The 22,080-nt window shown below is 37.8% G+C and overlaps 1 protein-coding gene and 1 non-coding gene across 3 annotated transcripts in view; one reads left to right on the top strand and one right to left on the bottom strand.

Annotated features, from left to right (window-relative positions):
- The window catches only part of Mypn (myopalladin), a 121,840-nt gene that overhangs the window by 14,320 nt on the left and 85,440 nt on the right, over nucleotides 1-22,080 (bottom strand). For both annotated transcript variants that reach the window (XM_058577974.1, XM_046419722.2), the window contains 6 exons: nucleotides 8,957-9,178; nucleotides 7,619-7,768; nucleotides 5,876-5,958; nucleotides 4,541-4,667; nucleotides 2,996-3,203; nucleotides 1,226-1,391 (listed from right to left, as the gene is read on the bottom strand). In XM_058577974.1, coding sequence (XP_058433957.1) covers nucleotides 1,226-1,391; nucleotides 2,996-3,203; nucleotides 4,541-4,667; nucleotides 5,876-5,958; nucleotides 7,619-7,768; nucleotides 8,957-9,178 — 956 coding nt within the window. The remainder of the gene's footprint in view (nucleotides 1-1,225; nucleotides 1,392-2,995; nucleotides 3,204-4,540; nucleotides 4,668-5,875; nucleotides 5,959-7,618; nucleotides 7,769-8,956; nucleotides 9,179-22,080) is intronic.
- On the top strand, nucleotides 19,125-19,228 carry LOC124076180 (U6 spliceosomal RNA). The gene has a single exon (XR_006846282.1). It is a non-coding gene; the product is annotated as a U6 spliceosomal RNA (small nuclear RNA).

The following is a 22,080-nucleotide window of genomic DNA, read 5'->3' on the forward strand; positions in this document are numbered from 1 at the left end:
TTTGTTCCAGCAGCATGGGAGGCTGAGGCAGGAGGATCTCAAGTTCAAAGCCAGCCTCAGCAACTTAGTGAGGCCGTGAGCAACTCAGTGAGACCCTGTCTCTAAATAAAACACAAAAATGCCTTGTGGCGCAGTGGTTATGCCCCTGGGTTCAATAGCCAGTACCAAAAAAAAAAAAAAAAGGTTGAGGTTGGGGATGAGGCTGTTCCAGGTAGTGGAACAGCTTGAGCAAAGACATGATGGTGTAGGAGAGTGGGTGGCATGTTCATTATGGCCAGGAGTGGAGAGTACATGGGGACTAGCGGTGGAAGGACTAGGGGCAAGGCAGGAGAGAGAGCCACATGTACATGGTAAAGGGTTGGGATTCTTCCTTTCGGGTGATAAGAAACCTTGACACATCTTAAATTGCAGGTGGTGTGATCAGTTTGCATTTGTAAAAGATCATTCTAACAGTGTGAGGAGGAGAACTGATTAAGGCTTGTTCCTGGTGTCAGAGACATATTAGAATGCTGTTGCTTCAGTTTAGTGAGTTGAGGTGATCACAGAGGAAATGCATGCATTTGTTCATTTGTTCTGTATAAATTTCTACCAGTAAAAGGCATGGTGCTTGGTGTCGTGAGGAGTCAGGACATACAAAGACAAAGGAGATGGTGTCCCTAAGCTCAGATGCTCACAGTCTAGTCGAGGTGACACAGGTTGAAATCAATAACACTAACAATAATGGCCGTGTGCAACAGCGTGTGGCAGAAAACGGGCTCAGATCTGGACCACAGAATACAGACCCAGTCCTGGACTGGGGAGGGGAGGAAGCAGGAGCACTGGAAGTCACGATTTTGAGCTGAGCCTGAGGGATCACAGACACTGGGGAGGCAGACTGTAGTTGGAGGAAGACACAGAAGAGAGTACTCAAGGAAGAAAAGCTACCAGCAGAGACACATCAATGAGAAGGCGGGATGTAGAAGCCATAAATATTTAATCATATGTAAAACCTTCATAAATTTATTGTATAATTTTAAACTTAAAAATTAAAGTTTTTAACCTCTGAGACAACCATACAACATACAACAACAACAACAAAAGGAATAAATTCTTGATATACACAATAATGTGAATGAAACTCAAGCGCATATTGCTAAAAAGCAAGACCCAAAAGGCTACAATCTTATTAGGTGGCCAACATGTGCTCCAAGCGCACAGGTCCCCGTGGAGGTGGTGGCTGCCATACCTGATCCTCTCTCTGGTGGAAGGGATGGTCTCATTGTCTTTCTTCCAGTAAAACACGGGTGGGGGCATGCCTATCACGCGGCACTCCAGTCTCACTGGGTGGCCCTCGGGAACGCCACTATTTTGCAGTTTCTCCAGGATCACAGGTGCTTTCTTCACTTCTTTTGCTGGATGAGAGAAGAGATTTCTTGTTTGAATAGTAAGTGCTTTGAAGTTCATGCCTCAAGTACACTACATTCTGAAATTCAGAACACTTCTTGGACCCCTTAGTGAGGATCATTGCCTTGATCAAGCTCTATAAATGTTTAAAAAAAAATTGGGCCAGCCATCTCTGTACATCCCGTGTGAGATAACACTTGAAGATCTGGGATGCAAATGCTAGGAATGGTTAAATTAGAGGATTTTCTTTAATTGTGCAATAATAACTTTTGAGAAACAATATTCTTTTGAGAAACAACATTCTTTATATACTAAAATTGATCCTTTTTTTGGAGGCATGTATTTCGTAGGAGATATATCAATTTTCCCCAACTTTTTGTTTTGAAAAAAAAAAAAACTCATACCTACAGAATCATATGGTTTTTAAAAATACACAAAATTACACTTTCTAAAATGGTCCTTCTTTTGTCCAGAACCTCTTATGTCAGGGTTTCAAAGTCAAGATTAAAGCAAAATGGTGGGGAAAAAGGTAAAGATCTGCAATCAATGTATCCTTGCAAAATGAGTCTTTCCTATTCCGTTGGCAAGAGGAAATTCATTGTAAGGAATGGAAAAAGATAAATAAGCATTTATCTGCAGACAGGAATGATGTGCTGAAGATACTGTGAGCTCATCAGACTGCAAGACAGCAGGAGAAAGCCCAACTCCAGAATTCCTAAATTCTGAAACTTAATTCTGGCTGGACTGCTGCCCTGTAGGGGTGGCTCCTTGTAGATGATGTCTTGCTTTCCTCTTCTATAGGCATGACAACATTTTGTTCACATTAGCTTATAAGATAAGGGTTTGTTCTCTTATCAGCTCAAATTTGCCAAACATCCTCCATATTCTAGGCACTAAGGCTGATACTAGAGATACACACAACAAGTCAGAGTCTCTGACTTCAGAAGCTCACACAAAGAAACGAACAATTACACAGAAGGCCATGAGCTCTCTGTAAGTTCCTCCTTTTTATTTCTTAAATTTTTGTTTATTTGAGATAGGGTCTCATTAAGTTGCCCAGGCTGGGCTTGAATCTGTGGTCCTTTCGTCTTATCCCTCCAGTAGCTGAGATTACTGGCATAGAAATACAGAGGAGGACTGGGAAGGAGTAGTTGTGCTTGGTGGATCTACTGTGCCAGGGTGGTGACACTTGAGTTAGTCTTTAGAGAATGAATAAGAAGCTGCTGGGCTAAGAAGGGTATTCTAGATAGAGGGACCACAGATGTAAAGGCCTGTAACTTAGGGAGATTAAAAAAAAAGCCTGGTATGTTTCAGGAATAATACATTGACTGCAGGACAAATGACTGGAATGTAGTGACAGTCAATTTGTTGATTGCTCAATGAATAATTACAATGCTCCCTTTATTGCATGTGTAATATGTACAAGGTTCTGTGTTCTGTTTTAACATTAACATTGTTTTTGAAAGCAATCTAGAAATATGGTCCTAACTACAGTGAAGGGGAAACTGAGATTGGCGGAGTAAAGTGCTAAGGAATTCTGCCAGAGGTTCTGCATATTTGCACAATAATTTTGAAGGGAGTTATGTCTGGGGGTCCCAGCAGCAAACCTTACCTACTACAGTGAGCTCCAGACTAAAAGAATTCTGCCCAGTTTTGTTGGTAGCCACACACGTATAGGTCCCCGCATCCCGCTGGGTGAGTGGGTCAATGAGCAGAGAGTGGATTCCCGTCTCCCTGACCAGCATCTTGTGGGAGGCATCTGGTAGCACAGGTTGGCCATTGAGCAGCCACGTCAGCTCTGGGGGCGGTAAGCCACTCACCTAATAAACAACAGGACAGCTGAGGCAAATGACAGACTGATGACAGGCAGATTTATTTGGTGGTTGAATTCTTCATCCTTGTTTGGCAAGTATACAGTGAGAGAAAACATGGAGTGATGAGAACCCTTCTGGAGCAGTACAGGGAGAAGAGGGAGGGTTCTGAGTGAATTGCTGCATGAATTTAAATGATGTGGTATTTTGATCCCAGTTTAGGTCATGATTAATCTATTTGATTATATTCTACATTAGAATAAATAAGAATTAAGCTATAGATAAAACAGACCTGAAGCATCAACATCAGAGAAGATATATTGCTTGTAAACTTAATAAGCATGAGTTAGATATGAGAAAGGTCAGATACTAAACCAGGGTACTCAAATTTTGCTGCAAATTATAAGAGGATGGAGAGGGTTTAAAAATTCCAGTGCCCAGGATTGTGGCTCAGCGGTAGAGTGCTCACCTAGCATGTGTGAGGCACTGGGTTCGATCCTCAGCACCACATAAAAGTAAATAAACAAAATAAATGTATTGTGTACAAATAAAAAAAAATTTAAAAAATTCCAGTGCCCACTTGGAATATTAAACCAGAATCTCTAGGGAGGGGACCCAGACCTTGGTAGTTTTTAGAGTTTAGTGAGGGGGAAATAACAGTCAACCTGAATATTATTTAGGCAGCAATGGGAGACTAAGAATCACTGAATGAATCCTTAACCTCAAGCCTTCCCAAATTTGCATCTAAATTTTCCACAGCATTCCACATTTTGTCTGGGGTGGAAGTGGCGACTTAAGTTTCTCGTCATATTAAGAGGTATCTGCCCTGCTCATCTCACACCGAGTTTTTAATTTAAAAATTAGAATACAGATTCACTAAATGTGATGGATGTTGATTAGTATGAGAAACCATGTTCTGCTCTCATAAACTGCCTCATAACCATTGTTTCATGACTATAATTTTTTCAAAGGCTATACCTCATAATAATCACTTCAAGGATACAAAGAAAAAAAAATCACACAGAAATAAAAACTTTTCAGGCACTACGTGGAAGGAAATGTTCAAATTATATCACCTCCTTGGTTGTATTTTAAAAATGCAATTAACTTGATACAATGCCAAAAAATATAACAACTTAAAAATTTCATGAAATAATTAAATTTTGTCTGGTATTAAATTTTCCAAAAAGCCTATGGAGAAAATGATCTATCCCTTTGCCAGGAATTCCTTCTTTGGAAACCACAGCTCCAACAAAACAAATACAAACAAAAATATAAATGCAAGCAAACAATCAAATGCAAAATCTGAGCAGATCTGGAACTAAGGACAAATGCTAAGAATCTACCTTACAGTCCAGCCGACAGAGGCGCCCCTCGTGAGCTACCATATCCCCAGGAGCCTGCAGAAAATGTGGTCGGAAAAAGCGTTCCTGTAGAGGCTCTTTGTCTCTTTCTTGCACTCGGGACCTTCCCCTAGAACAAGTATGTTCAGGTTTCAAACATAGAAGCCATTTTACAAACTCATAGCAACAGGTATTTTGGCATGGCTATAGGACTATAAAGACAGCAGCAGCATTTTTTTTTTTCTTTCTTTCTTTTTTTGGGGTGGGGAGGGGAAAAAGCCTTCTAGGGCAGAAAATTAATAATAATAATAATAATAATAATAATAATAATAATGTGGAGTTAATTAAAAAGAAAAAGAAAGCAAAGTGGTAAGCATGTCATAAACTGTAGGATTATCTTGGGAGATCTGTAATCAAATAAACAGGCTTTAGCTTTTTCTCTCTGAAGTCATTCTGGGTTAAGTGGCTCAGCTTTCTTGCTATGGGTTTGACCAGTTGTTCAAAAGACATCAAAATAAACAAATAAATCAGTATTCAATCTGAACCTCAAAAGAGAGACCAAAAGAGAAGTCCTGCTTATTATCCAGAACAAGGCAACTTCAATCTCTATAGCTTTGAGTAATAAAGTTTAACCTGGTTATAAATTATGGCAGACCATTAAAGATGTCCATGAACTTAAACTGGGTAAGACTGACCAACAGTAACAGCTGTTCTTAAAAAAAGAAGAAGGTATAGTTGCAAGGCTGGTGAAATACTGTATCTGAAACATGGGTTGCTATTTTTATTCCTTTGGTAAGTCACATTTAATTCATATGTGTCAGCAACTATGGAATGCTTTGCTAAGACTTTGTGGCACCATAAGACTCAAGCCACGCTCTTTCTTCTTAGTGGCTAGTAAAATCAGAGAGGATAAAAAGCTAATTGCTGTAGTGGAGACAGCAAAAATAATTGCTCTCTCTCTATATAATCATTAAAGGCTCCTGTTTTATTAAAGAGAAGATAGTGACTCAATTCAAAGGATCTAATTTATATCTTATGTACACAGGTGCTACTGATGGTTACAAATTTTTAACCATTAAAATGTACCAAAGATCAGTATTTCTCAAATGTTAATGTGCTTGTGAATCACATGGCATGTTGTTAAAACGCAGATTCTGATTCGGTAATCTGGGATGGGCTTGAACTTCTACATTTGCAACAAACTCGAAAGTGGTGCTGGTGCTGCTGGTGGAAGGCTACCTTTAAGTAACAATATGTAGACCCAACAACTTTGGTGCTCTTTGTGGAGGGTAGGCATATGGGAGGAGCCCACAGAAGGTGGATTCTTCCTATCATTACCTGTGAGACTGGCCGGCAGGGGTTAGCCGACTTCGAATGGGCAAACTCTGTACCATCAAGTGGCCAGAACAGCTGATTCTCCCCTGAGAAATAGGAAAAGAACAAGATTAAATTAAGAACTTCAGAAGGACTTGTTAGTGTGTACCTGCAATCCCAGCCACTGTGGTGGTTGAGGGAGGAGGATCAAAAGTCAGGTCGTCCTGGGCTACTCAGTGAGACCCTGTCTCAAAAGTTAAAAGGAATGGGGGGGGGGGTAGCTCTGTGATAAGGGCTCATGTGAAATGACTTGGGTTCAGTCCCCAGTACTGAATTAAAAAAAGAAAAAAGAAAAAAGAAAGAATCTACATTTTTTTTCAATTTATGTTTTCTTTTCTGCATTAGAACATTATGAAACTTTTTGCTATTATGAATTTTTCTTTGTAGGAGTGGAATGAAAACAATATAATATGACTTCTTATCTTCATATTCTAGGGGGAGAGATTTTTTTAAAACTATCGTGATGATTTTTATTTTAACCTGAGAAATGAACAGAGCACAAATATAAAAAGTTTTTCTTTAAATTTTTGTGAACCTAATACAACTTGTAGCTACAATGCAGAGAGCATGGCCAAGTAATTTTATACTTTTCTCAATATCGATTCATCCTGTTCTTTCAATAGGAAGGATGGATGAGAGTAGAAATTATGATTCTGTACTTTGTATTTGAATAGTGATTAAAGGACTGGGGTTGTACCTCAGTGGTAGAGCGCTTGCCTCAGCACCACATAAAAATAAATAAATGAATAAATAAATAAGTAAATAAATAAATATATACATAAACAAACAAGTAAAATAAAAAGTATTGAGTCCATCTACAAGTAAAAAAAACTATTTTAAAAATTAGTAATTAAAGATATTTTTTCTGGCCTATCATTTAGGGAAATTTTAAGACTTGGCCTCATTCAGAAAAGAAGGTGAGAGATTATGACTTTTCAACTTTTATCAAGAAAAAGAAGGATATGAATTTGAAGGACACTTAAAGCCTTTATGAAGTAATTTACCTATTCTCTAAAGAACAAAAATGACATATTGTTCTTTGATAGAATAAAAATTGGTAGAATGACTCATTAACTCCTCAAGAGACCCAAGGAGTTGACAATCATAAAATTCAGCCCAGGGCTGGGGATGTGGCTCAAGTGGTAGCGCGCTTGCCTGGCATGCGTGCGGCCTGGGTTCGATCCTCAACACCACATAACGGACAAAGATGTTGTGTCCGCTGAAGACTAAAAAAAAATAAATATTTTTTTGGGCTGGGGATGTGGCTCAAGCGGTAGCGCGCTCGCCTGGCATGCGTGCGGCCCGGGTTCGATCCTCAGCACCACGTACAAACAAAGATGTTGTGTCCGCCGAAAACTAAAAAAAAAAAAAAAAAAAAAAAAAAAAAAAAAAAAAAAAAGAAAGTGCATGAAGCTTAGCACTTTAAAAAAAAAAAAAAAAAATTCAGCCCAACAGGTATGGGAGGGAAATGTAGTGAAGAAATAGTACCAATGTCCTTTGACAAAGCCTGAAATGTTGAGTGACCTGTCAGTGGCTAACTAGTCTTTTAGGTTGTGATACTGCGCTCTAGTTACACACAATCACAATGCTTCTCATTCATTTTCCTCAGCAATCCTGAGTAACTCGCACTTCTCAAGGTCTCATTCACAATGACATCAACCGCTCCTTCCTCAGAGTGCAGCACAGTGCGTAACCCTGCGTCTCCACCTGGGGGTTGGCTGCCATGATGGTGTAGTTGCCATCGTCATCACTGGTGGTGGATTCAATGTGCAGAGAACATGTCCCATCTCCTTCTCGCCTCATTTTGCAGTGCTCATTTCTCTTAGAAATCTGCTTCCCATCTTTGAACCAGTAAACCTGAAGTGAAAGATAATCAAGAAGAATATATGTATATGTATGTGTATATGTATGTGTGTGTGTATATATGTGCATATATAATGTTCCATATATCTTTAGAAGATAAAGAACTAGGGAGTAGGATGAGGCAAGTGTCAACTATCATTTCTACAACATGTTACTCTTTTCAAAGCACTTGGAAAAAAAGCTATAAAACATATTTATAATGATGGTATTATATACCCCTCTATTTATATAATACTTAAGTAAAAAATTCAATATAATTTAGGATTAAGATAAAGCTTTTGAGTATTTTATTGTACCTCATTATTAGTTTGAAAGATACCCTAAGAACCAGATGTGTCTTCAGAGGCAAAATAATGAAAACCAGGAACCTGGCTCTTTTCTCATTATCTATATACATTTAAGTCTCCTGCAGTTTCAGATCTCAGTACCTATGATAGCTCACCTTGCTTGAAAGGAGAGCATGATTTAATATGCCAAGTTGAATAAGGCTAGAATCAACTAGCTAAATTTCTCATCTAACCAAAATAAAAAATTTTCTTCGTGACAAGTTCTGCATATGTCAAGGATATCTCTCAAAGACAGGGGGGATAAAAGTACTGGTTGCAACTGCCCTTCTACTTTTCCTGGTTACCTAACCATACATAATAACATCAGACAAATGTTTGTGAAAGTAGAGTGAAGAGATCTCCTGCCACAGCCACACCAGGTGTAAATCCTTCTCTTAGCTGACTTGCCAAAAAATCTGGTGACTCATAAGATTTTTCAGCAGTCAGTGATAATGATATGACATTTTCGGCATTTACCAACCTAATAGTAATAATACAAATATAGCTCGCTTTGTACAACAGTCGCCCTATGTGTATTCAATAGATTTTAAATATAATGAAAAATGTTAGATTGATGAATTTGATGGTTAAGAGAATCAATAGCCCATAGTACACTATTGTGACTAAAAGATTTATTCAGAAATTTTATTAAAATTCTAACAAGTCTGATTTCTTTTTGCTTTATTTAATGATCCTATTCCTGATATTCTCATTTTAGTCAAATAACTGGGTTTTGCTCATTTCTCGAATTGATTTTCATTCCCTCTGTAGATACACAAGAGTATACTAAGACTGTTTTGAACACACTATCATTCTGTGCTGTTGGATGGTTAACTGGCTGGTCATCTTCTCCTACCTTTGGAACAGGTATGCCAACAATTTTGCAGGTGAATGTGACTGGAGAGCCTTCTGTAACCCGGAAGTGCTTGAGTCTTTTGTCAAAGATGGGAGCAATACACTTGCCCGTGGGGATCTCGTCGTGTTGGATTTCATCGTCTGATTCGTCTACAGGTGTACGTTCCAAGCGAAACTCTATTTCATTCATCAGCCTTTGTTCAAAGCTTGAAATTTTGTACTCCTGTCAAAATGACACATATGTTTAAAGTTCTATTCCTATGTTGAGGAAGAACATGTCCACCACTATAATTGAGGATGTAACTTACAGATTCAGACATTAGATTTATACTATGAAACTCAATGAAGCAGGCATGTCCCATTGCCAGCCACTTGCCATGGAGCATAAAGGGAAATTTCAGTATTTCTACTAAAATCCCAAACTGCCTTAGTGAATTCTGATTTCTTACCTTGAAACTGGAACTTCAGTAGAATTCTGTAGGGACTGGAGTGAAAATGTAATATAATTTCTATAACCACAGTTAACATTCATTCAGTTAACATGCAGAACTACCTATAGAGTTTTTTGGCAAAGATGTTCTTCCCTGCATTCTGATACATGCCTGCATCAACAACTTCCTGTCTCTTCTAGACATTTTTGTCCTGAATAAATTTCCCTTAGCTCCACGATGGCCTTCACTACATCTCTCAGTTCCCTTAACAACAGAACTATTTGAAGTAACTCTAGGGCTGGGGGTACAGCTCAGAGAGAGTATTTGCCTAGCATGCATGAAGCCCTGGGTTTGATCCCCAGTGCCACACACACACACACACACACACACACACACACACACACAAAGCAACTGCAGTGAAATACCCCCACCTCTATTGTTACCAGATGGCTTTCTTGTTGCCTACTCTCTTGGTAGGCTACTCCAATTAAGCTTGTGTTCTCACTGTTCCACTGAAAATGCTGCTGTTAGGGTCTGTAAATTAGCCAAATGGAATCATCACTTTTCTGTTCTTACCTTACTTGACCTCTCAGCAGCATAAGTCAGAGTTGACTACTTTTCCTTTTTGAAACATTTTCTTCTATTGGGTTTCATGACACACCATACTGTTTTTCCTTCTTTTTCTCTAGCAGCATCTGATCATTCTCTTCTGCTGGCACCTAATCCTCTGCTCTTGGTGATCTCGTTCAATCTCACAGCTGCAGACAGTTTCTGTATGCTGAGGACTCCCAAAGCCCTATTTCCAAGTCTGATTCCTCTCTAGAACTTCAGAATCATATACCCAATGATTAATTCTACATTGTGGTGCTCAATGGGCTTCTCAAAATTAGTATGGCTCAAACAACACAGCTGATTTCTGACTCCCAGAGGTGCTCCTAGCTTGCTCTTCATCTCAGGAAATGGTGCCACTGAGATTCATTTACTTGGTTAAATGGTTCAACCAGTGCTTCTCATTACTGTCTATGGTAAAAACCAGGTTTTGAAAATTTTCTAATTTGTACTTTTGTAAAATGAAAACAAAATGAATTACTAGCAAAATGAAATTAACAAGGAAAACAAAATTATTATATTTATGCACATAATATTTCCCTGTTAAATTGCTATTAAAAATTCCTTAATATTAATTTCCATTTCTGTAGTTATCTCAAGTTGACAGTTTGAAGTCTGGCGCAGGTCTTTGGGACACTCTTTGAGTACACTCAGCTAAACCCTAATTCTAAGATTTATCCTGGATTCCTCTTACTCCCTCTCCCTGTTAAATCCTATCTGTCAAGGGCTCCAGCCAAGCCAGACCGGAGGAGGAAGCCGCCCGGCGCCAAGCCAGACCGGAGGAGGAAGCCCGGCCCCGCCCCGTGTGCTAGTCCGGAGGAAGCCCATCAACCCTTAAAACCCATCAAAGGGGGTGTGGCTACCAGAACGGTTCTGCGGCTGATCCAGGTACCCGGTTTCCAACTCCCCCACCCTTAGCTGCGATAACTCAAAATATTTCCCACAAGCTTTGGGGGGTTGTAGCTATCAACGCAAAACAACAACTGTACAGGCACCTGGTTTCTACCTCAGAGACTAGAGTAGGGAAGATACAGGTGGAAGCTCATTTCCTTTCACACTGGCTATACCCACCACCCTGAATACAGAGGCTCAAGCTAGGAATAGACAACGCCACCTACTGGAAGCAAGGAAAACAGTGATCTGAGAGACTTTTTTTTTTTCTCTTTCTTTCTCTCTTTTCTTCTCTCTCTTCCACAACTTCAACATATGTGAAACCAAGAACTGTGCATGAACAACAGAATTACCAAAGTAATATAATATAGAAGAATTGCATATACCCCACCTTCCCCCCATTTTCTTTTCTCTATTTCTATCTTACTTTCCTTTTCCTTCTCTCTTATTTCTCTTTTCTTCCTTGTTATTTTTTTTTTCATTCATATTCTCTCTATCCCACTTTCAATCTCCTAACTTTTGCTATCTATACATAGGGTAACTATCTAAATACAAATAGGAGGTTGAGTCTATACATTCTTCCATAAATTACCAGTCTATTGGTTAGAGTTCTCCAAAGGTGCTAAGTTAGTTTAACCTCATACCCTCACTCCTTTCCCTCTAAGTATAAAATCCTTTGTCTGAAATTAAGTTTTCTATATGCCACCAGATATGGTATGCCTTTTATGATACTAATGAATATATTCTTAAGTAATAATTAAAACCAATATCTATAGACTTAGAATCTAACTATAAATGTATTAATAATGAAAACTTGTGCTTAGATGATGTACTGTTGATATTGGGAACTGTTAACATTGTCTTTCTCTGCAAAAGAGGGATTTTGGAGCTATACAAGAACAATACAAATATATAAGGGGAAAAACATTAACACAACAGTTTCACAAAACTAGAAAGAATCATGAGCAGTATGAAAAGACAAGGAAAGAAAGGACCACAAACAATACAGGTCAATTCAACATTAGATGAGGTAATATCTGCAGCTGACAGAATGTCAGACAAAGAGTTCAGGATATATATGCTTCAGATGATCTGGAGTCTCAAGGAAGACATTATACAGCAAATTCAGACAATGAAAGATCACTTTGACAATGAATTACATAAACAAATCCAAGAAGCAAAAGATCAATTCTATAGGGAGATAGAGGATATAAAAAACAAACAAACAGAAATCCTGGAAATGCAGGAAACAATAAACCAAATTAAAAACTCAAATGAGAGTATTACCAGCAGAGTAGAACACTTAGAAGATAGAACTTCAGACAACGAAGACAAAGTTTTTCAACTTGAAAAGAACATAGACAGCTCAGCGAGAATGTTAAGAAATCATGAGCAGAACATCCAAGAATTATGGGATAACGTAAAGAAACCAAACCTAAGAGTTATTGGGATACAAGAGGGTATAGAGGTCCAAACCAAGGGAATGAGCAATCTATTCAATGAAATAATACTAGAAAACTTCCCAGAATTAAAGAATGAAAGAGAAATCCAAATACTAGAAGCCTATAGGGCACCGAATGTACAAAATCATAAGAGATCCACACCAAGACACATAATAATGAAGATGCCCAACATACAGAATAAGGAGAGAATCTTAAAAGCCACAATAGAGAGGAAGCAGATTACATTTAGGGGTAAACCAATCAGGATAACTGCTGATCTTTCAACACAGACTCTGAAAGCTAGAAGATCCTGGAACAACATATTTCAAACGCTGAAAGAAAAAGGGTTGCAACCAAGAATCATGTATCCAGTGAAATTAAGTTTCAGGACTGAAGATGAAATAAAAATCTTCCACGATAAACAAAAGTTAAAAGAATTTGCAGCTAGAAAACCAGCTCTTCAAAACATCCTTGGCAAAACATTACAGGAAGAGGAAATGAAAAATAACAATGAAAACCAACAGCGGGAGGTAGTACAGTAAAGGAAAAACTAATCATAGAGGAAAAACAAATCATGTTAAGTAACATACATAATCAAATATGGCTGGAAATACAAACCATATCTCAATAGTAACCCTAAATGTTAATGGCTTAAATGCACCAATCAAAAGACATAGGCTAGTAGAATGGATTAAAAAAAAGATCCAACAATATGCTGCCTACAGGAGACTCATCTGACAGGAAAAGACATACACAGACTGAAGGTGAAAGGTTGGGAAAAATCATATCACTCATACGGACCCCGGAAGCAAGCAGGGGTGTCCATACTTGTATCAAATAAAATAGACTTTAAGCCAAAGTTAATCAAAGGGGATAAACAAGGACACTACATACTGCTCAAGGGAACCATACACCAACAAGACTTGACGATCATTAATATATATGCCCCAAACAATGGTGCAGCTACATTCATCAAACAAACTCTTCTCAAGTTCAAGAGTCAAATAGACCACAACACAATAATCATGGGAGATTTTAACACACCTCTCTCACCACTGGACAGATCTTCCAAACAAAAGTTGAATAAAGAAACCATAGAGCTCAATAATACAATTAATAATTTAGACTTAATTGATATATACAGAATATACCACCCAACATCAAGCAGATACACTTTTTTCTCAGCAGCACATGGATACTTCTCAAAAATAGACTATATATTATGTCACAGGGCAAATCTTAGCAATTACAAAGGGAGTAGAGATACTACCATGCATTTTATCTGATCATAATGGAATGAAATTGGAAATCAATAATAAAATGAGAAAGGAAAAATCCTACATCACCTGGAGATTAAACAATATGCTACTGAATGAACAAAGGGTTACAGAAGACATCAAAGAGGAAATTAAAAAATTCTTAGAGGCAAATGAAAACCCAGACACAACATATTGAAATCTCTGGGACACTATGAAAGCAGTACTAAGAGGAAAATTCATTTCATGGAGTTCATTCCTTAAAAGAAGGAAAAGCCAACAAATAAATGACCTCACACTATACCTCAAAGCCTTAGAAAAAGAAGAACAAATCAGCAGCAAATACAGTAGAAGGCAAGAAATAATTAAAATTAGAGCTGAAATCAATGAAATTGAAACAAAAGAAACAATTGAAAAAATTGACAAAACTAAAAGTTGGTTCTTTGAAAAAATAAATAAGATTGATAGACCACTAGCCATGCTAACAAAGAGAAGAAGAGAGAGAGAACCCAAATTACTAGCTTACGGGATGAAAAAGGCAACATCACAACAGACAATTCAGAAATACAGAAGATAATTAGAAATTATTTTGAAACTCTATACTCTAATAAAATAGAAGATAGTGAAGGCATCGATAAATTTCTTAAGACATATGAACTACCCAGATTGAGTCAGGATGATATAAACAACCTAAACAGATCAATATCAAGTGAGGAAATAGAAGAAGCCATCAAAAGACTACCAACCAAGAAAAGCCCAGGACCGGATGGATATACAGCAGAGTTTTACAAGAACTTTAAAGAAGAACTAATACCAATACTCTACAATCTATTTCAGGAGATAGAAAAAGAGGGAGAACTTCCAAATTCATTCAATGAGGCCAATATCACCCTGATTCCCAAACCAGATAAAGATACCTCAAAGAAAGAAAACTACAGACCAATATCCCTAGCGAATTTAGATGCAAAAATCCTGAATAAAATTCTGGCAAATCGGATACAAAAACATATCAAAAAGATCGTGCACCATGATCAAGTAGGATTCATCCCTGGGATGCAAGGCTGGTTCAATATACGGAAATCAATAAATGTTATTCACCACATCAATAGACTTAAAGATAAAAACCATATGATCATCTCAATAGACACAGAAAAAGTGTTTGACAAAGTACAGCATCCCTTTATGCTCAAAACACTAGAAAAACTAGGGATAACAGGAACTTACCTCAACATTGTAAAAGCTATATATGCTAAGCCTCAGGCTAGCATCATTCTAAATGGAGAAAAACTGAAGGCATTCCCTCTAAAATCTGGAACAAGACAGGGATGCCCTCTCTCACCACTTCTATTCAATATAGTTCTTGAAATACTGGCCAGAGCAATTAGACAGACAAAAGAAATTAAAGGCATTAAGATAGGAAAAGAAGAACTTAAATTATCATTATTTGGGATGATATGATCCTATACCTAGAAGACACAAAAGGATCTACAAAGAAACTACTAGAGCTAATAAATGAATTCAGCAAAGTGGCAGGATATAAAATCAACATGCATAAATCAAAGGCATTTCTGTATATCAGCAACAAAACTTCTGAAACGGAAATGAGGAAAAACACCCCATTCATAATATCCTCAAAAAAAAAAAAATACTTGGGAATCAACCTAACAAAAGAGGTGAAATATTTATACAATGAAAACTACAGAACCCTAAAGAGAGAAATAGAAGAAGATCTTAGAAGATGGAAAAATATACCCTATTCATGAATAGGCAGAACTAACATCATCAAAATGGCGATATTACCAAAAGTTCTCTATAGGTTCAATGCAATGCCAATCAAAATCCCAACGGCATTTCTTGTAGAAATAGATAAAGCAATCATGAAATTCATATGGAAAAATAAAAGACCCAGAATAGCAAAAGCAATTCTAAGCAGGAAGTGTGAATCAGGAGGTATAGCGATACCAGATTTCAAACTGTACTACAGAGCAATAGTAACAAAAACAGCATGGTACTGGTACCAAAACAGGCGGGTGGACCAATGGTACAGAATAGAGGACACAGAAACCAATCCACAAAATTACAACTATCTTATATTCGATAAAGGGGCTAAAAGCATGCAATGGAGGAAGGATAGCATCTTCAACAAATGGTGCTGGAAAAACTGGAAATCCATATGCAACAAAATGAAACTGAATCCCTTTCTCTCACCATGCACAAAAGTTAACTCAAAATGGATCAAGGAGCTTGATATCAAATCAGAGACTCTGCGTCTGATAGAAGAAAAAGTTGGCTCCGATCTACATATTGGGGGGTCGGGTTCCAAATTCCTTAATAGGACACCTATAGCACAAGAGTTAAAAACAAGAATCAACAAATGGGACTTACTCAAACTAAAAAGTTTTTTTCTTAGCAAGAGAAACAATAGAGAGGTAAATAGGGAGCCTACATCCTGGTAACAAATCTTTACTCCTCACACTTCAGATAGAGCCCTAATATCCAGAGTATACAAAGAACTCAAAAAATTAAGCAATAAGAAAACAAATAACCCAATCAACAAATGGGCCAAGGACCTGAACAGACACTTCTCAGAGGAGGATATACAATCAATCAACAAGTACATGAAAAAATGCTCACCATCTCTAGCAGTCAGAGAAATGCAAATCAAAACCACCCTAAGATACCATCTCACTCCAGTAAGATTGGCAGCCATTATGAAGTCAAACAACAACAAGTGCTGGTGAGGATGTGGGGAAAAGGGTACACTTGTACATTGCTGCTGGGACTGCAAATTGGTGCGGCCAATTTGGAAAGCAGTATGGAGATTTCCTGGGAAAGCTGGGAATGGAACCACCATTTGACCCAGCTATTGCCCTTCTCGGATTATTCCCTGAAGACCTTAAAAGAGCGAACTATAGGGATACTGCTACATCGGTGTTCATAGCAGCACAATTCACAATAGCTACACTGTGGAACCAACTTAGATGCCCTTCAATAGATGAATGGATTAAAAAAATGTGGCATTTATACACAATTGAGTATTACTCAGCACTAAAAAATGACAAAATCATGGAATTTGCAGGGAAATGGATGGCATTAAAGCAGATTATGCTAAGTGAAGCTAGCCAATCCCTAAAAAACAAATGCCAAATGTCTTCTTTGATATAATGAGAGCAACTAAGAACAGAGCAGGGAGGAAGAGTATGAGAAAAAGATTAACATTAAACAGGGACGAGAGGTGGGAGGGAAAGGGAGAGAGAAGGGAAATTGCATGGAAATGGAAGGAGACCCTCATTGTTATACAAAATTACATATAAGAGTATGTGAGGGGAAAGGGAAAAAATATCAAGGGAGAGAAATGAGTTACAGTAGATGGGGTAGAGAGAGAAGATGGGAGGGGAGGGGACGGGGGATAGTAGAGGATAGGAAAGATAGCAGAATACAACAGTCACTAGTATGGCAATATGTAAAAACATGGATGCGTAACCGATGTGATTCTGCAATCTGTATACGGGGTAAAAATGGGAGTTCATAACCCACTTGAATCAAATGTATGAAATATGATATGTCAAGAGCTTTGTAATGTTTTGAACAACCAATAAAAAAAATCCTATCTGTCAAGTTGAAATGAACTCTTCCCAGTCACTTCATCTAAGCTAACTCTCCATTCTAATTCCCCACATAGCGCTGCTATACTAGCTGTATTTTTCTTATTTATTGATTGAATGACTATCTGGGTGTCAGAATGTTTGCTTCACAAGAGCAGGGATCTTGGATGACTTTCTTCCCACTCTATCAACATCACCTAGAATAATGCTGCCCCCTGGCAGGTGCTCAATACATATATGAAGAATGACTGAATACATGAACGACATAAAGGTCATCACTTGCTTCAACATTACCATCTTTGAGGAATCTGGAACAATGTACTTGGGTTAAGGGTAAAATTTTATTAAACTTGTGGCTCTATCTATACTACACCTGAATTCAAGTTGTCATTTTTAGTTATGAACACTGTGAGTCAAATTTCATCAGGAAACTTGCAAAAAACAAGAATATGTTTAAGTTAAATTTAAGGAAACTTTCTGCATACATCCAGCATAAAAGTTGCACTACTGATCCACTGTCAGTTGGATGTGTTTTAAACTCCCAGTACTGGGTTTATGCTGTGGTCTTCATTTTTCCTTGCCTCATTCCGTTTTTTAGTAACTACAGGAGTTTCTGTGTCAGCTGTTTGTAGGTGACATCTGTGCCCAAAGGAGAGATTTTTTTTTTCTGTATGAATCTAGCCAGTGTGGAAATTAAATCAGTGATAAATGACCCATCCTTTCCAGGCTCATGAATTGCCACCAAGCTATACCCCTAGCCTAAAGAAAATCTTATAGTTGCTTTATAAAAGCAATTGAAAAGCTAACTTAAATTTATTTCAGAAGAATATGACATTTGAAAACATAGCCTCATTTCTTTTCTTTAAATATAATCCTCTTAAGGATGATAATTTGACTACTTGAAACATTAGACTTCAGGAGTTTATTTTCAAATTGGCAGAGTTGTGGAAAGGCACTTTTCTTCTGTTGAGAACAATACATCCCAATCAGATACAGACATTGTTAAGATAAGGGCAGACATCCAGCACTCACAGCCTGAGCTCACTACAGCCTTCCTCTACTCTGAGTTCTGAGTCTGAACTGCAGGGGCAAATAATGAAACAGGTTCAAACCTTGAGAAAGGTTCCCCATGTATATTGGGTATGATGTGTACTAAAAGAAAAAAATTCAGCTGGGCGCGATGACACTGCCTGTAATCTCAGCAGCCCGGAAGGCTGAGGCAGGAGGATCATGAGTTCAAAGCCAGCCTCAGCAAAAGTGAGATGCTAAGCAACTTGGTGAGAACCCTGTCTCTAATTAAAATACAAAATAGGACTGGGGATGTGGCTCAGTGGTTGATTGCCCCTGAGTTCAATCCCGGGTAGACCCCCCCCCCATCTCCACAAAAAGAAAAAATTCTTTTTAATGGTGCTAAAGATAGAACACAGGGCCTCACACATGCTGGTAAGTGCTCTACCACCAAGCCATACCCCTAGCCTAAAGAAAATCTTATGTGTTGGAGAAAGTATTCTCCCTTCCATTCCACGCATAGGCAGATTTGGAACAACAAAGGTTCCTAGATAAACTTGGAGGTTAACATACATAGAGAATGATTTCTTTACTATTTATCTAATAATCACTCATTCCCTTCCTTGAAATAATCAGTGTTTGTAGCCTACTCCCTGACCCTGCTCACAAATTCTTAGCAAGCACCTGCTATGTGCTAAATACTATGATGAATATGGAAAATGTGACATTTTATAAACACAGACTCCGCCTTCAAGGAGGTTGTATAAAAATACTTTTAATCCAAATCGTATATTTAAGAATAAATCACTGAAAGATGCACAAACTTATTTTATATTTAAATGTTCAAGTTAACACCAGAGTTTTGCTTAATTTTTGCATGTTTCTAAGTTTTCATCTTTTTAATCAGCTGATTAAAATGGATTGTTAATGCTCATTTTGGTAGCACATATACTAAAATTGGAATGATACAGAGATTAACACGGGCCCTGTGCAAGGATAACAAGCAAATTTGTGAAGTGTTCCATATTTAAAAAACAAATAAAAGGGGGCTGGGGTTGTGGCTCAGCAGTAAAGTGGTTGTCTAGCACGTGCAAGGTTCTGGGTTCGATCCCCAGCACCACATAAAAATAAATAAAATAAAGACATTGTGTCCAACTATAACTAAAAAAAAATAAAAACAAAAACAAAACAAAATAAGAGGCTGAGATTGTGGCTCAGTGGCAGAGTACTTGCTTAGCATGTGTGACACACTGGGTTTGAACCTCAGCACCGAATATAAATAAATAAAATAAAGGCCCATTGACAACTAAAAAAAATATTATAAGTAAATAAAATGCATTGCTACCATGGCATGTACTATCTACAATCAGAATCTATGTAGTCAAGTGAAGATTTTTCCGTTGTTATGCAATAAACCCAAACTTTTCTATTTGGCTAAAGGTTTCATTATCTTACCTGAAACTAATGAGAATCTCATAGTTGTGGGTTAATTCAGCAAGTACCCACTGAATACTTATTCTGTGCCAGGCTTAACAGGGATGTAACAATGGACAAGACAACCCCTAATCACAGCACCCAGGGAGCTCATAACTGGTGCCTCCTGGGTGAGCCCATGGCAGAGGACATATGGACACTGTCCCAGCAGCCAGACTTCTACAATGCCAATGGCCTTACAGTATGTTCCAGAAGGCCAATATATAATAATGCTTATTAGAAACGGAATGGATGTCATGACTATTTGCTCACAAAAGAGGATTGCCATAAAGAATTCACCATAAGAGATGAAAGAGGTAAGATTTAAATAGAGGAAATGACAGAGCAGCTTAGAGAAGAAAGAGATCAGAGGAGCAAAAAGGCAGAATAAGCGTCAAGATACTTACACTCCCCTCCCCTATCCTCCAGGGCAGTATCTGGGAATCACAGACAGTTTCTAAAGAAGCATTAATGAAAAAGGCAGGGGTGCGGGGAACAGAATAAAGAGATAAGATGGTTTCCAGAGAAATGAGGCCAGAGAAGAAAGCTGAAAGTTGAAATATAACATTAGATGAGGGGGGTGGGCAAAAATTTAGAAATGAACAATCAATGGTATTTGCTGGTTGCAGAACATCATGCTGAGTCATGAGTGAATTAAAATCACTGGTCATGAAGGCTCCATTCCATTTTGTAATCCTGGGTTTCTTTGACCTCTAAGATTCCCCACATTAACTTAAACTACTTAGATTTAACTGGTGGCTGGCCAATCAAGATCCACTAGTGATGAATGCTACCCAAAAGGAAGAAATGATGCAGCCTAAAAAGAAATCAGGGCACCCCTCTCTTGGCTTACCCATCGCACAAAGACACTTGGTTGTCAGTTTAGAAAGCTAAAAATTTTAGTAAATATGAACACCTAAAAGGATGACATCATTATATTTCACAAAGTTCAAAGAATCAATGGCAAATGTTAGTTGTTAATTGGAAAGATGATGTAAAATGAGAGCAGGCAGACTCTGAAATGTTACAAAAGAGAAGTACTTTTGTGGATATATCAAAGAAAAGTGGTGGATATATCAAAGAAAGGGGAGGAGATTGTTTATAGTGAGTGACATTCATCATGCAAGGACTTCTGATTTATTTTCATGCTCAGCACAATGTGGTAATGCTAGACCACAAGGATGTTCTAGAATAATTATTATTATTCACTTGTTATGTTAAAAGGACAAGAGAAGCCAGCTGTCTCAACCTAAAAGTTTTCAAAGTAAAATAAAGCAAAAACAAATGCACATTCTTTTAAAGCAATCATTTGTTCACCACCACCCATATAATAGGAAAGTGAGAAAACAGATTGACTCCTTTGTCCTCAGACTGCAAGTATAAATAGCTATTAATTCACATATTTCTTTATGGTTGTTCTCCAATCATCCATGTTTTTACACTTTTCTAAGTTAACTTTCTTAACCTTAACAGATCTCCGTGACATTTTCATCATCATTTCCTAAGGCAGCAATGCACAAAACAATACCACCAAGCCATACCCCTAGTCATCATTTTATTTCTTCAAACTTTCTCAGAATTGACATCTGTCAACCTAATGCAAACATTCTATCTCACACAGCTTCTTAGTTTCATAAATTTCATTTATATAGCTTGGCTTTCATTGTCCACAGCATAGAATGAAGTCTAAAAACCAATTCTGTAATGAAGTGATCATAATTCCCAGGATAATGATTTTCAGAAGAAGACTGATGTGTATATCAGAGACAATTAGATAGAGAGGACTGAGAGGCTTTCAGGGACTTCCCAGTTCTTGCTATGGACCCTGAAGTTAGTTCACAGTGAGGTTTAAGAGAGAGTTCTTCTGGGTCTTTGGTACTCAACTAGTGGAAGATCATGTTTACATGTTCTCACATCTCAGGTAATTAAGAGAAACATCCTTCTTTCCTGGGAGTTGGGCAATGGATTAGCCTGGATTTACCTACAGAGAAACTATAAAAGTAAAATCAAACAGCTGATGTGTGAGCTGGTGTCATTTTTACAGGATTCTAATTGATCTCTCTCTGCCTTGTAAAAGATATAGGCTGAACACAGCTCTTATTTCAATGATACCTAGAAGGATTAACAACCACAAATGTGATGACAGCATCAGAGGAAAACAAATCTGTGTTTGACAGAGCAACATTTGTGGGACTTGAAAGTAATTGTCATCAAACTGAAAAAGGCTTTTGCATTTCAAGGAAAATGAAAAGTCTCCAGGAAAACAGGGATCTAGTTCTAGTTTACCACTAACCAATTGACAACTGTTTCAGTTTCTTACTTAGGGGATGGAAGGGAAGAATAGCTGATTTGGCATTTGCAGAAATAATATATGAGAAAGGTATTTAGAGAAATTTAAATATTCTGCTTC

This window comes from Marmota monax, unplaced genomic scaffold (assembly GCF_021218885.2).
Source record: "Marmota monax isolate L192 unplaced genomic scaffold, Marmota_monax_Labrador192_F-V1.1 WCK01_AAM20220418_F8-fsc00019, whole genome shotgun sequence".
NCBI classification, from domain to species: domain Eukaryota; kingdom Metazoa; phylum Chordata; class Mammalia; order Rodentia; family Sciuridae; genus Marmota; species Marmota monax.